The sequence below is a fragment of the Myotis daubentonii genome, chromosome 16 (assembly GCF_963259705.1).
Source record: "Myotis daubentonii chromosome 16, mMyoDau2.1, whole genome shotgun sequence".
Classification (NCBI taxonomy): Eukaryota; Metazoa; Chordata; class Mammalia; order Chiroptera; family Vespertilionidae; genus Myotis; species Myotis daubentonii.
Window position 1 is genome coordinate 44188255 of NC_081855.1, and position 12241 is coordinate 44200495.

General features: G+C 47.8%; 1 protein-coding gene and 1 long non-coding RNA gene across 3 annotated transcripts in view; both read left to right on the top strand.

The window, feature by feature from the left end:
- The window catches only part of LOC132218786 (uncharacterized), a 449343-nt gene that overhangs the window by 348582 nt on the left and 88520 nt on the right, over nucleotides 1-12241 (top strand). The window lies entirely within an intron of this gene.
- On the top strand, nucleotides 1111-2982 carry LOC132218777 (C-C motif chemokine 18-like). 2 transcript variants are annotated; one of them, XM_059670481.1, is made up of 3 exons: nucleotides 1111-1312; nucleotides 1947-2043; nucleotides 2485-2982. In XM_059670481.1, the coding sequence occupies exons 1-3, from the start codon at nucleotides 1225-1227 to the stop codon at nucleotides 2585-2587; spliced, it is 288 nt and encodes a 95-aa protein (XP_059526464.1). In that variant the 5' UTR covers nucleotides 1111-1224; the 3' UTR covers nucleotides 2588-2982. The 2 variants fall into 2 exon arrangements, with proteins under 2 accessions (XP_059526464.1, XP_059526465.1); XM_059670482.1 differs by having other exon boundaries at nucleotides 1112-1291; nucleotides 1929-2043.

A 12241-nucleotide genomic window follows, 5' to 3' on the forward strand; every position in this document is an offset into this window, starting at 1 on the left:
GGAAGAAAAAGGTAAAGATACAAATTATGAACAACAAATATGCATCTATCAACAAGTGAATCTAAGAATCAAGTGAATAATTTGATGAACAGAATGAACTGGTGATTATAATAGAATCAGGGACATAGAAAGGGAATGGACTGACTATTCTTGGGGGGGAAAGGGGTGTGGGAGATGCGGGAAGAGACTGGACAAAAATCGTGCACCTATGGATGAGGACAGTGGGTGGGGAGTGAGGGCGGAGGGTGGGGCGGGAACTGGGAGGAGGGGAGTTATTGGGGGGAAAAAAGAGGAACAAATGTAATAATCTGAACAATAAAGATTTAATAAAAAAAAATTTTGCATCCTGCTTATTAATATTAAAAATCAAGTATTGTCATGCCACTCTATCTGGTAATGGTCCATCTGTGGGTTAACTTTATCATTCCAACACTGTAGAATGTGTAGTTTGCTGTCAATTATTTGATCATAGATAAACTGCACCAAACAACATTGTCCCTAATATGCTCCACATTTGTGAGGTCATTTCCATAGGATAGATTATGAGAAATACATTATGAGTTCAAAGAGTATGGACATTTTTAAGACTGCTGACCACAACCAGTGTTATATCTAGACATCACTGTAGGTCTGTGGTGAATGTTTGATAAATGGCCAATTACTGGAAGGTTAATTCTTACTTTTACCATTCTTGTACCTCCAGGCTTCCCAATTCTGTATTTTCCATCTACAGTGTGGGTCCCTTGGCTTATGCTGCCTGAGACTCAGTGGCATTATTATTCTTGTCACATTTAAATGGACAGAACAGCTGTGGAAATGCACCAGAGCACTGCTCTATGGAAGGAGGCGGTAACCCCGCACTTCAGAGAGATCTGTCATGTGAAAAGGAAACAGCTAAGCATGATCCCTGGGCGGTGCCAATTCCTGGTCACCCATCTGGAGAAACAACTTCCTCATAAGCATCCCAATCACATTAGCAATTGAACCATTCTTGTGTGTACCCTCAACTTCTGGAGTAACCTCAGGCAACCCCGGTTATACAACCCACGTGATACCAAGATACGTAAAATTTCTTGCTTAGGCACCTCCAATTCCTATGCTCCCACTGCCCAAGGCCGCCTATAAAAGGAGGGAAGATAGTGCAGATCCTAGAAGGCGGCCAGCAGCAGTGATTTCCAAAGCTCCGTCTCAGTTCTGCCCACACTCCTCTGCCTGCCCCGCATCATGAAGTTCCTTGGAGCTACCGTCCTTGTCATCCTCTGCACCAGGGTCCTCTACTCCTACGAGGAAGGTGAGTTTGTTGTCCACTTTTCTTAAACAACAGTTGCTCCCCACTCTCTGCCCAGAAGTCAGCCCACATCTTCCAAGTCTTCTGGCCTGAGAACCCCCATGTGAAATTAGAGAACTTTGAATGGGGTTCCAAGATAACACTGTTGTTTTCTTCAAGAGGGTTCAAAATGGAGTCTATTGATCTGGATGGCAGGATATTATATTGCTTTTTGGGTGCGATCATTAAAGTTTCATTTATTGGGTTATTAGCATGAGGTAGAATCTAGGTCTATTTAGATCCTATGGGTGCTGGTAAGTTTTAGAATCACCTTAGCTATTCCCAAGAGTTGTAAGAATTGTCCCTACATTCACTCAGCTATCTTATGATTTAATGGATTAGAAAAGAAATTTCACCCAAAGAGATTTAGGAAATGAGAGTAGAATTTGGTTCCCTATAGAGTAATTAGAGACCAAAATGAAGAGACAAACCAAAGATAAGACTAAGGAAATGAATGAGAAATGAACAAAAAAGCCAGGTTATACCCAGTTTCCTTTTCCCCCAAGCCCCATCTCTGACCTGTCTCTCTCCATTTCTTCCCGACCCTCTCAGGCTTGCCTGCACTCCTGAGCAACTCCTTGTTGTCCTTGTTTCCCCACAGAAAGCAAGCACATCCAACTCCCCTGCTGCATGACCTACGTGACCCGGCAGATCCCCCGCAAATTTGTGGTTGCCTACTTTGAGACCAGCAGCCAGTGCCCCCAAAATGCTGTTGTGTAAGTTCAGTCCCCTTGCCCATCCCTGGGGTGACACAGATCACAGGAGTCTGAGTCGGGAGGGGTTCACAAGTGCACCAGCTGATGGATGAGGAGCCATTCTGGGAAAGCCCCGCCCTCTGGGGGCCTTTTGTGCATGCAGGACAAAGAGAGAGGCCCCTGGGGCTGTTTACTGATGTGAAATGGGGCCTTCAGGAGCCAGGAAGGTGTGCCCAAAAGTAGAGGGGAGAGAGGAGAGAAAGAGACAGCAGAAAAGAGGCGGCCTTAGGTTATTTCCATAAATCACTCAGAGAAAGACCAAAAGTCCCTGAGGGTTGGGGGATGATTCCTTGACAGGATGGACTAGCCCTGAGCTGCCCACAGGGATGAGGATAAAGGGTTCACAGGTGGTCAGGCATGTCCTTACTCATCATCTATATAATACTTCTGCCTTCTCTACAGCTTTCTCACCAAAAGGGGCCGGCATATCTGTGCCAATCCCAGCAATGCTTGGGTTCAGGAATACATCAACAACCTGAAGGAGACTCCCCAAGCAGTCCAGTGAGTCAGTTCTCAAATGGGCAGCAGGGATGCTGACTAGGGGAATGTTCCTGCAGCCCCAGAAGTTCCCTGTCCTCTGCGTCCTTCCCCTCCACTAACCACATTCTGAAAGCTCTCTTTAATTTAGTAAAGTACGTAAATATTGTAAATCGTTGTATTCCTTTGATGCTTTTTTTAAATGATTTCGCTGAGAAATCATTATAACACCCTCTTATCCCCAAATCCTTTCCCAGTCAAGCATACAGTGGTTGCCTCATGATCAGGGTGATAGTGAATGATTGTGCTCCTGTCTCTGGCTAGGCATTGGACCAAATCTATCAACAGATGCTTATTGAGTTTGTATAAGCCCTTTGCTCTGTTAAAACTGTCAGAATAATAAAGATTATTTTTGCTTTCTTCTGGTTATTCTTTTGTTTTTTTCTCTTCCCTGATAAATCCGTTTCATTGGTTGGAAGGAAAGAGATAGGATGATTAGGGGCATCTAAGGGGAGGAAAGGAAAGAATAAGTGTTGTTCCAACAACACCAGGCTTTATGCATGTGAAATGATGCTCATACACTGAAAAAGAAGCAAAGTATTAAAAATAAGTGCAAACTTACATGCACGAGGGAAATCCACCATTTAAATGAACACCAAAGCAAATTATTCTAGCACGCACATGTATGCACTTTCATACATTCAGCTTTCTTAAGAATGAAGACTAGGTCCTTCTTAATCCTCCTGCCCTTCTCCATAGCTCCCAAACTAAATGAGGTTGGCTGGTGTGTGCCAACCCCAGTGATACCTGAGTCCAGGAGTTTATCAGGAACCCGGAGTTATTCTATTCACATAATATTATGGAAAAGGTGAAACTTTAGGGAAAGAAATCTAATCAATGGGTGCAAAAAACTGGGGATGAGGGAGGGTGCTGACTGAAAAGGGGGAACAAGGGTACCTTTTTTTGGAGTGATGGAAATATCCTAAATTTTAACTGTGGTAATGGTCAAAATTCATCAAACTACGCTTACCTCCCTCCTACTGTCCTGGATTGCTCCCTCCATATCTAATTAAATACTTCAGAAGTATTAATATTAGAGAGGGTGTAGAACTGGCACACACATGTCTGCTACTGGGAGTGTGAATTGGTCCCATTGCTTTGGAAGACTGCAGAGTAAAGGTGAGCATAGCTTACCTTCTCCTCCATATATCCTACAGATACCGTTCACATGTACACCAGGAACCATGCATAAGAATGCTCATAGCAAGCATAAAAGGGGGTGAATTAAAAATAAATTGTGATGTAGTTATACACTGAAATATCAGCAGGAGTGAAAGCAAGCATACTACAGCTACACACAGTAACACAGGTGAATCCCATAAGCATATTGTTAAAAGAGAAAAAAAGCTGTGGAAGAATACACATAATAATGATTATATATCTACACTAATAAAAGAGAAACATGGTAATTGGTGTACGACCGCTACCCTTTTCATTGGCTAATCAGTGAGATATGCAAATTAACTGTCAGCCAAGATGGCGGCCGGCAGCCAGGCAGCTTGAAACTAACATGAGGCTTGCTTGCCTCAGTGACGGAGGAAACCAACGTTCCCCGCCTGCAGCTGCAGGCCTCTGAGCCTGCAGTTTAAAAACTATGTAACAAATACCACCGGACTTCAGCCAGCAGATTCGCAACATTGTATGCAAAGGCCAGAAACCTACTTTCAGGAGCGGAGGCCTAAGAGCTGGAGCCAAGCCTCAAGCTAAAGCTGGCCCAGAATAAAAAAAAAAAAAAGGAAAAAAGGAGCGTTTGGGAGTTCAGTCACCCCCAGCCTGAAAACAGCCCTCAGCCCCTCACCCAGACTGGCCAGGCACCCCAGTGGGGACCCCCACCCTGAAGGGTGTGTGACCAGCTGCAAACAGCCATCACCCCCTCACCCAAGCTGGCCAGGCACCCCAGTGGGGACCCCCACCCTGATCCAGGACACCCTTCAGGGCAAATGAGCTGGCCCCCACCCATGCACCAGGCCTCTACCCTATATAGTAAAAGGGTAATATGCCTCCCAGCACCGGGATCAGCGTGACAGGGGGCAGCGCCCAAACACCCTGATCGGCCCTGCTCTGTGTGTGACAGGGTGCAGCACCCCAACCCCCCCCCCCCCGGGCCCTGCTCTGTGTGTGACGGGGTAGAGCCATAACCTCCCCATCGGCCCTGCCCTGAGTGTGAGAGTGGCGGCGCCCCAACCCCCTGATTGGCCCTGCTCTGTGGGTGATAGAGGGCGGTGCCCCAACCGCCCCCTCACCCCCCCACAGGCCCTGCTCTGTGTGTGATGGGGTAGAGCCATAACCTCCCCATCAGCCCTGCCCTGAGTGTGACAGTGGCGGCGCCCCAACCCCGATTGGCCCTGCTCTGTGGGTGATAGAGAGCGGCGCCCCAACCCACTGATCTGCCCTGCTCTGTGTGTGACAGGGGACGGTGCCCCAACTCCCCTATCGGACCTACTCTGTGAGTGACAGGGAGGAGCTCCTCAACCCCCTGATGGGCCCTGCTCTGTGTGTGACAGGGTACGGAGCCCCAACCCCCCTGATGGGCCCTGCTCTGTGACAGGGGGCAGTGCCCCAACCCCCGGATTGGCCCTGCTCTGTGCGTGACAGGGGGTCGCGCCGCAACCTCCCCATCGACCCTGCCTTGAGTGTGACAGGGGGTGGTGCCCCAACTTCCCAATCGGCCCTGCTCTGAGCCCGACCAGGGGCTGCACCTAGGGATTGGGCCTGCCCTCTGCCACCCGGGAGCAGACCTAAGCCAGCAGGTCGTTATCTCCCGAGGGGTCCCAGACTGCTAGAGGGCACAGGCCGGGCTGAGGGACCCCCCCTTCCCCCCGAGTGCACAAATTTTTGTGCACCGGGCCTCTAGTCCTTAATAATAAAAGCCTAATATGCTAAGACAGTCAACTGGTTGACCAGTTGCTATAATGTGCAATGACCACCAGGGGGCCAACAGTGTAGCTTGCTGCTGGAATCTGGCCAATCAGGACTGAATGAGACAGACTGGACATACCCTGGAGCCCTCCTGTGGCCCCTCTCTGGCTGGCCAACCTCCTGCGTCCCTCCCTGGCACCGATCATGCACCAGTGGGGTCCCTCAGCCTGGCCTGCATCCTCTCACAATCTGGTACCCCTCAGGGGATGTGAAAGAGCAGGTTTCAGCCTGATCCCACAGACTAGGCCGAGAGAGAGAGAGAGAGAGAGAGAGAGAGAGAGAGAAAGAGAGAGAGAGAGAATATTTCAAAAATGCAAAGCTAAAAATACACTGTTTAAGATTCTACTATACACTAGAGGCCTGGTGCATGACATTCATGCACGGGGGAGGGGGGTGGTTACTCAGCCTGGCCTGCGCCCTCTCGCAGTCCGGGACCCCTCAGGGAGCAGGCCTAAGCCAGCAGTCAGACATCCGCCGAGGGGTCCTTAGCACTGCCACAGAGGCAAGAGAGGCTCCCGCCACCACCGTTGCGCTGACCAGCCGTGAGCCTGGCTTCTGGCTGAGCGGTGCTCCCCCTGTGGGAGCGCACTGACCACCAGGGGGCAGCTCCTGTGTTGAGCATCTGCCACCTGGTGGTCAGTGCGAGTCATAGTGACCAGTCGTTCCACTGTCTGGTCAATTTGCATATTAGCCTTTTATTATATAGGATACAGTTAAAAGAAAAAAGGGGATCATACTAAATGTTCTTTTCTATAACCTGATTTTTATAGTCTTATACTTTTTACTTAATACTCAGTAGACATAAAATATGGATTGAGAATAAAGAGTAACAACATGACAGACATCCCTGTGCCCTCCACCCCACATGCCCCTCTACAATATGTCCCCTTTCCCTTCTCCCTCTGAGCCCTCTCTCCCAAATGTTATTTACACTATACTCTTGCTTTCCTTCTAGTGGATAGCTGAATCTTAAACAGTGTATTTTTAGCTTTGCGCTGTAGAATACTGAAGACAAGCACACAGCAACCAGCTTCCCAAAAAAAGAGGGAGAAAGAAGACAGATTCTATAATCTTAGAGTGGTCAGATTCTCTACCTATGCAATTCTTGGTAAGAAACCCTTCGTTGGCACTTTAAAAAGGAAGTGTCCAGCCCTAGCTGGTTTGGCTCAGTGGATAGAGCTTCGGCCTATGGACTGAAGGGTCCCGGGTGTGATTCTGGTTAAGGGCACATGCCGGGTTGCAGGCTCAATCCCCAGTGGGGGATGTGCTGGAAGCAGCTAATCAATGATTCTCTCTCATCATTGATGTTTCTCTCTCTCTTTCTCTCCTTTGATCTCTGAAATCAATAAAAATGTATTTTTTTAAAAAAGGAAGTGTCCACTGCAAGTCAGCACGGGTACAGCTAGGGCAAGTCAGGCTGGAGAGACCCACTTCCCTCTGGCAGCACGAACATCCGAGGAAGGGTGGGCTGGAAAGAGCTATCAACAAACTAACTGATGTTTGGCACTTAACCAAAGTACCCTGGGATCGGTCAGGAAAAGAGTAAAATTCAAGAAACTGTGCAATCTGTTGTGAACCAGCATCACTGTTGTATGTGCCAGTTTGCAAAAACAATAACAAAAATTGAGCCTTAATCTTCCCCAAGTCCTCCTCCCCCACGCCAGCCGTCTCCTTTCAATTGGGGAAGTAGAACAAGACTGAAGCTCAGAAGGAGGGTGCCTGTTGCCTACAAAAGACCAAAGCCTGGAAGACAGATGATCAGTGCCATCAGTAACTATGATTTGGGGGCTCAGAGAGACCCACACAATGGTATGAGTCAGCTTCTTCCATCCTCCCGTCCATGTGTGTCTCCCGCATCCCCACACCTGATGTTCTACTAGCCGAGGGTACAAAGGCCTCTGTGTGCCACCCTGCCCCTCCTATACACACACAGTAGCCCACAGTGTGCAGGGAGGAGAAAGACAGCCATCAGAAGCATCCATCTAGGTGTCAATTTCTCTCCCTTCATGCTCTTAATTTGTTGGGAGAAAGGCAGCTCAGCCTCTCTCTGTTCACCCAGAGAGGGAGAGCAAAGCCTAAAATGAAAGGAATCCATGGACTTTTCTTCTTTGTTTTTCCTTAAAGCAACTGACAAGAGTTCATGTTAAATCCACCCACCTACTGTCCAGGATATAGCAACCCAGGGCCCCACTGGAATACAGCCACACAGGCTTGCTTTGTCGCTACCTGCAGTGCCCATGTGAATGAGATGGTGAAATGGGATGCAAACCGTTGTCACCAGACTCAAAAAAACCTGGACAATGGGCCTCATCTCTAATCACTCTGACCCTGACTCCCTTCTCTCCAGGCACCCACTCTTCTGTCTGTTCCTCAAATGCACCAAGCCCATTCCCACCTCCAGGTCTTTGCCCTTGCTGGTCCCTCTACCCAGACACACTTCCCCCTGATCTGTTGAATCTGGTTTCTTCTCAACCAGCAGGTTCTAGATCAGCGGTTCTCAACCTGTGGGTCACGACCCCTTTGGGGGTCGAACGACCCTTTCACAGGGGTCGCCTAAGACCATCAGAAAACACATATATAAGTACATATTGTTTTTGTGATTAATCACTATGCTTTAATTATGTTCAATTTGTAACAATGCAAATACATCCTGCATATCAGACATTTACATTACGATTCATAACAGTAGCAAAATTACAGTTATGAAGTAGCAACGAAAATAATTTTATGGTTTGGGGTCACCACAACATGAGGAACTGTACTAAAGGGTCGCTGCATTAGGAAGGTTGAGAACCACTGTTCTAGATAAAATAATACCCTCTCCCAGTGGGCTCTCCTAACCAGCTTATTAAGCAACTTCCACCCAACCCGCAGGCATTCTCTATCACATCACCCCTGTTTATTGTCTTCCTAGCTTTTAACTCCATCTTCTACTACCCTGTTTGTCTGTCTTCCCACTAAAATTTGAGCACGTGAAGAGCAGGGATCTTGCCTTCTTGTCTGTCTCTGTATCCCCAGAGCCTAGAAAGTGCCTAGCATACAGTAAAAGCTCAATAAACATCCACTGAATGAATGGACATCAGCCCTGAGGAAGGTCTCAATATGGACACAGAAGGAAGACTTCACTCACTTAAATCATTTATACTACATAGTCCTTTCAGTAACCATGTGTAACTTTAAGAGCTTAATTATATTACTCAAATATCACTATACCTCGTAAGTGGTGGATTTCAGGACTAAAAGCAGTGCCTCTGTCTAGCTCAAATAACTGTTGTTTCCATTAAAACAGAGGCTTAAATTTTTCTCTTATTGAAAGAACATTTTCTTTGCAAACAAACTTGCCTGGAACCCCATTATATAAAACTGATAAAAACACAGATGTTTAAATCAAAACCACAATGAAATACCACTTCACACCCATTAGTACAGTATTACTAACAAAACAAAACAAAAACAGAAAATAACAAGGGTTGGCAAGGATGTGGAGAAATTGGAACTCTCATGTGCTGTAAAATGGTGCAGCTGCTATAAAAACAGTATGCCGGTTCCTTAAAAGTTAAAAATAGATTTACCATATGATTCAGCAATCCCACTTCTCGGTATATACCCAAAAGAACTGAAAACATGGTCTCAAATAAATATTTGTACATCCCTGTTCATAGCAGCAGTATTCACAATAGCTAACTAAAATGTGGGAGCATCCCAAGTGTCCATCAACAGATGACTGGATAAGCAAGATAGGTTTATAATTCGATATTATTCAGTCTTTAAAAGTAAAGAAATGATGACATATGCTGCAAAATGGATGAGACTTGAGTGAAATAAGTCAGTCACTAAAAGACAACTAATGTATCATTCCACTTTTATATGATGTACCTAGAACAGTCAATTTCATAGAGACAAAGTAGAATGGTGATTTAGAAGTGGGGAGTTATGTTTAATAGGTATAATTTCAGTTTGCAAGATGAAAAAAGTTCTGTGGATGGATGATGAAGATGATTGCACAAGATAATAATGTATTTAATACCACTGAACTGTATGCTTAAAAATGATTATAATGGTAAATTTTATATTATGTGTCTTTCACCACAATGAAAAATATTGGGGGGAAATCCCACAATTGCTTAATCTGAACTTGGTGGTAGAGGTGGCAGACAGACACATCTGCCCAACCTCCCAGTAGGATGACCAAGTCCTTCCGTGTTAGCACATTCTAGGAACCCCCTTCTCCCCAGGCAAACAAGGGGCCAGTCACTAAACCACTGTGTCACTGTGCAGGGACCCTGCAGCCCAAACTTGAAGGTGACAAGACACAACTGTATTCTATGGAATTGTGTTCCAGGGGCTGCACTGTGAATGATGCCCCAGGAGCTGTGCCAGTGGTGCTGGCCCTTAGTCACCTCCAGGGAAAGAAAGAGATGAAAACACCTGCCACCTGTCCTGGCCAAACACAGGACACGGCCTCATTGCCCTGCCTCTGGCTCCCCAGCTTGACGCAGAAGGAACTCATCCCGCTGCCCCAGGCCCCAAAGCAGTCCTGACTGAGCAGAGAGCCCTGTGCATCCTCCTTGGTTGCTGAGGATCTGACCAAACTCCCCGTGCTGGGCAGGGGGCAGGGGCCTTCAGCTCAGTCTAGGTGAGGGGTTCCAGTCTAATCCTGACTGGTGAGGCCCATCCATCCCAGGATCCCCTCTGGATCCTTCTCCGTACTCCTAGCCCCCATCAGGCCTGAGTCCACCTCCCTATCCTGTTGGGCCCTGAAACTGCTCAGACTGAGACAGTGGCCCAGGCCTCTGAACCCATGGTCCACACCTGAGGACTGGCTCACCTAGGAGGCTTAACCAGGTTCCCCAGGCAGGGGCAGGAGAGGAGGGCAGTTTCCACCGCAAAGCCCACTATCCCCCACAACCCCGCTCAAGGTGCAAGCCAAATGCGGAACCGAGGGTCATTCTCCGCCTTCCACTCTTCTTTGAATAAACAGACTCGGTTCTAACATTTTAGGTACGTCAGCAGTCACAATTCTCAAGAAACACAACTCTCATGCAATCATGGATTTTTCTGTCTTGTGACTTCCTGACCAGCAACCTCTTACAGTATAAAGGAGGCTCAGAGCCTAGACCTCAAGGAATCAGAGAACTCAGGGGCCTTCAGCCCAGAAGGATGAGGGTCAGCCTGGCTCTCCTCACTCTTTCATTCTCTGAACAAAGAGAACACAATGGCAAGAGGCGGAGGTGTGGGTGGTCCAGAAATGGTTACCTGGGTCAGCACCTGGAAACAGCACCTTTACTGGGGGCCTCTCCCCACTCCTGGGCAGAACTCATTTCTCCCTCCTCTGGGGAGAGGAAAACCAGCCTCTGCACAGAGCCTCCTGGCCCTTGGGTACCCAGCAGAGAGAAGCTGATCCAGAGCCGGCCAGGCTATCTGCTCAGCCACCTCCGGGGGCTACACAGGAGCCACATGTAAGCCTGGGCTGGGAGAGAGAAACTGCAAAGGATTAGGCTGGCTTCCTGGCTTAGAAGGGGTTTACAATATTTGAATTGGTTGCCAACCTTTAAAAATTGGAGACATTAAAAAATCTATACTGTCTATTTATTTTGCAAATATGGAAGACCAAGCAGACCTGTGCCTGAGTTTCCACACAAGATAACCTTTGACTGGAACTAAGGTGGTGAGTGCTGTCCCTTTAGACAGGGGTACACGCCCCAGGTTCCAGGAGCCCCCACTGCCAGGCCACACCCAGCTGCTGTCCGCCTGGCCTGAGGGGGCATATGAGTCTCAGACCCCTGTGTCGCCCTCTCTCCTTTCCCTGTAAGATGTGTCCAGTTGTGAATATGGCTCAGAGCTGCTCCTGGCAGGTAGGAATAAATACCTGTGGGACACAAGAGTAGGGAGCAGTAGGCAACTCTGAGAGAGGCCTTTCCACCCTAAACAAGCAAGGTTGCCTCTCTGCAGGGGCTGGCGCCTGGGGAGAAAGTGACACAGCCAGGAGTCCCGGGGGAGGGGTGGGCGATTTCCTGAATCTCAACTCTCCCGAGTTGAATTTCAACCAAATTCAGAGACGGGAAAATGCTGGGTCCTGGGCCTCTCATTGGACCTCCCTGATGGTCTAGGAATGAGAGCTGTTGACCAGGAATTCTGACTGCAACCGCCTATCGAGCTCCTGAATGCTTTCCCATAGCTCCATTATCATTGTATGACCTCTCATCTGCAGATGGGGCCACCACTCCTTTCCCAGAGGGCTGCTGTGAGGAATAGAGATGAGTCAGGAAGCAAGCCACATACCAGGCCTAGAGACTTCGTAAGTGGAATCTTTTTTCTCTCCAAAGAACAGCAAAACAAAATGGAGAAATAATTGGCTTTACAGTCAGAAAGATATAGGTTCTATATACATCAACAAATATACGTCAAAAGCCTGCTCTGTGCCACCCGTTCAGTCAGCATGCGTAATGTAGTGCTGGGCAGGAACGGACACTTCAGCTCCCAGGGACCCCCAGCTGTGGCCTGCCATGCTTCAGTTAGGCTTCCTGGCCTCAGCTTCTTTGTCTGTGACATGGGGGTAATAGGGCCTTTATTGCACAAAACAAGCATGGGCATATAAGTCAGTATGCACAGCACCAGCCCTATCAATACTATTTGCCATTTTAAGAACACAGGTTCAGAAAGGCTGAGCGTCCTGTCTGGAGTCACACAGCTTTCACGAACA